At 50.8% G+C, this 1,502-nt stretch overlaps 1 protein-coding gene across 1 annotated transcript in view; it reads left to right on the top strand.

Annotated features, from left to right (window-relative positions):
* EMH_0052430 (uncharacterized protein) overlaps positions 1-505 on the top strand; it is a gene marked incomplete at both ends in the record, with an annotated part of 4,129 nt that extends 3,624 nt beyond the window's left edge. Inside the window, 2 exons of the mRNA XM_013496876.1 lie at positions 3-4; positions 52-505. Of these exons, the coding sequence (XP_013352330.1) occupies positions 3-4; positions 52-505 (456 nt within the window). The remainder of the gene's footprint in view (positions 1-2; positions 5-51) is intronic.
* Between the last annotated feature and the right edge of the window lie 997 nt (positions 506-1,502).

Raw genomic sequence — 1,502 nt, 5'->3', positions numbered from 1 at the left:
AGCAGTTCAGATATTTACAACGCGAAATCTTATTATAGACGAGCAGTTCAGGCCTGAGTCCCCAGCAGCAGCAGCAGCAACACCAGCAGCAGCAGCAGCAGCAGCAGCAGCAGCAGCAGCAGGGGGAGGAGGGGGAGAGGAGGGGGCTTGTGTACAGCCACGTGTTGTTGTGTTTACAGCACGAGATGAAGGGACACCCCATAAGAGCAGCGAGCTAGGAGACGGGCTGCCTGAGCTGGGGGTTGACGTCTCCGTATGGAGGCCTTATATTTCTATAGAGTGTACAGACAGCTGGGAGCCTGAGGTATACATAGGCCCTTGCTGCAGCGACAGCAGCAGCAACAACAGCAGCAGAGAAGCTGCAGCAGCTGCAGCAGCACCTGGGATAGATAGCAGCAGCAGCAGCAGACAACCAGCACCAGGACATATTGTTATACACGGGCTGTGTAAGCCCACACTAGAAGAGAGAACGGCTCTGCCAGCAGCAGAATGCCCAGCACTATAAGCAGTGCAGCAGCAGCAGCAGCAGCAGCAGCAGCAGCTGCTGCTGCTGCTGCTGCTGCTGCGGCTGCGGCTGTGTTTGCTGTATTGAAAGCCGTGGCTGCCAGTGTCTGCTGCTGCTGCTGCTGCTGTCTTGGTTCTAGCGGCCTTCGCTTGCAGAAGCAAACAAATTTTATTTTATTGTTTGGGCAACTGAAAATAATTTATATAAATTTAACTGTCTCCTCAGCTCAGTGTCTCCGTGTGTCTCTGTCTCCTGTAAAAAGGAGACAGCTGCTGCTGTCTCCTGTCTCCTCTGCTCTGCAGCAAGTCCCTTTTCTGCTGTCTCCTCACTCAGCTGCTGCTCTGTCTGTCTCTCTATCTGTCTCCTTTTTCTCGTTCCCTTACTTTCTCTGTCTCCTTGCGGTGTCTCCGTCTCTGTCTCTGCTCTACCTGTCTCTGTCTCTGTCTCTGTCTCCTTTCAGACTAAATATATAAATTTTTCTTCGTTAGTCCCCTAGAGGGTTAAACTCTATTTCAGCTGTTGGCTGCGTTCCCGTAGATAGGGTTTAGGGTTTAGGGTTTAGGGTTTAGGTCCGTCTCTGTCTCTCTCTGCTTCTCAGGGCAGCAGCAGCAGCAGGAGCAGCAGCAGCAGCAGCAGCAGCAAAAGCCATGCTCGGTGTCTCCCTCCCCCCCTGTATTTGTGTTTATATATGGCTGTCTCTGTTGCTGTTATTCTTTATTGTCTCTCTGTCCCTGTTTATTTTTTTTCTGTCTCCGTCTGTCTATATATTTCTTTTTCTGTTTGCTCGCCCCCCCTTTTTTTTTCTGTCCCCTGTACTGTCTCCCTGTCTGCGTCTGCTGCTGTCTCCTTTGTGTCTCTTTCTCCTTCTTGCTGCTTTTGTCTCTCGGCCCATCAACTGTCTCTCTTGAGTTATGCATTTGTCTCTGTCTCCGTTCCTATATCTATCTTTTGTTTTTCTGTCCCTGCTTGTATCTCTACGCTGCTGTCTCCGTCTCTG

The sequence above is a fragment of the Eimeria mitis genome, genomic scaffold (genome assembly GCF_000499745.2).
Source record: "Eimeria mitis Houghton genomic scaffold, Emh_scaff2351, whole genome shotgun sequence".
Lineage (NCBI taxonomy): Eukaryota > Apicomplexa > Conoidasida > Eucoccidiorida > Eimeriidae > Eimeria > Eimeria mitis.
The sequence above is the reverse complement of the archived record's forward strand: the minus strand, read 5'-3'. Positions and strand labels throughout refer to the sequence as shown.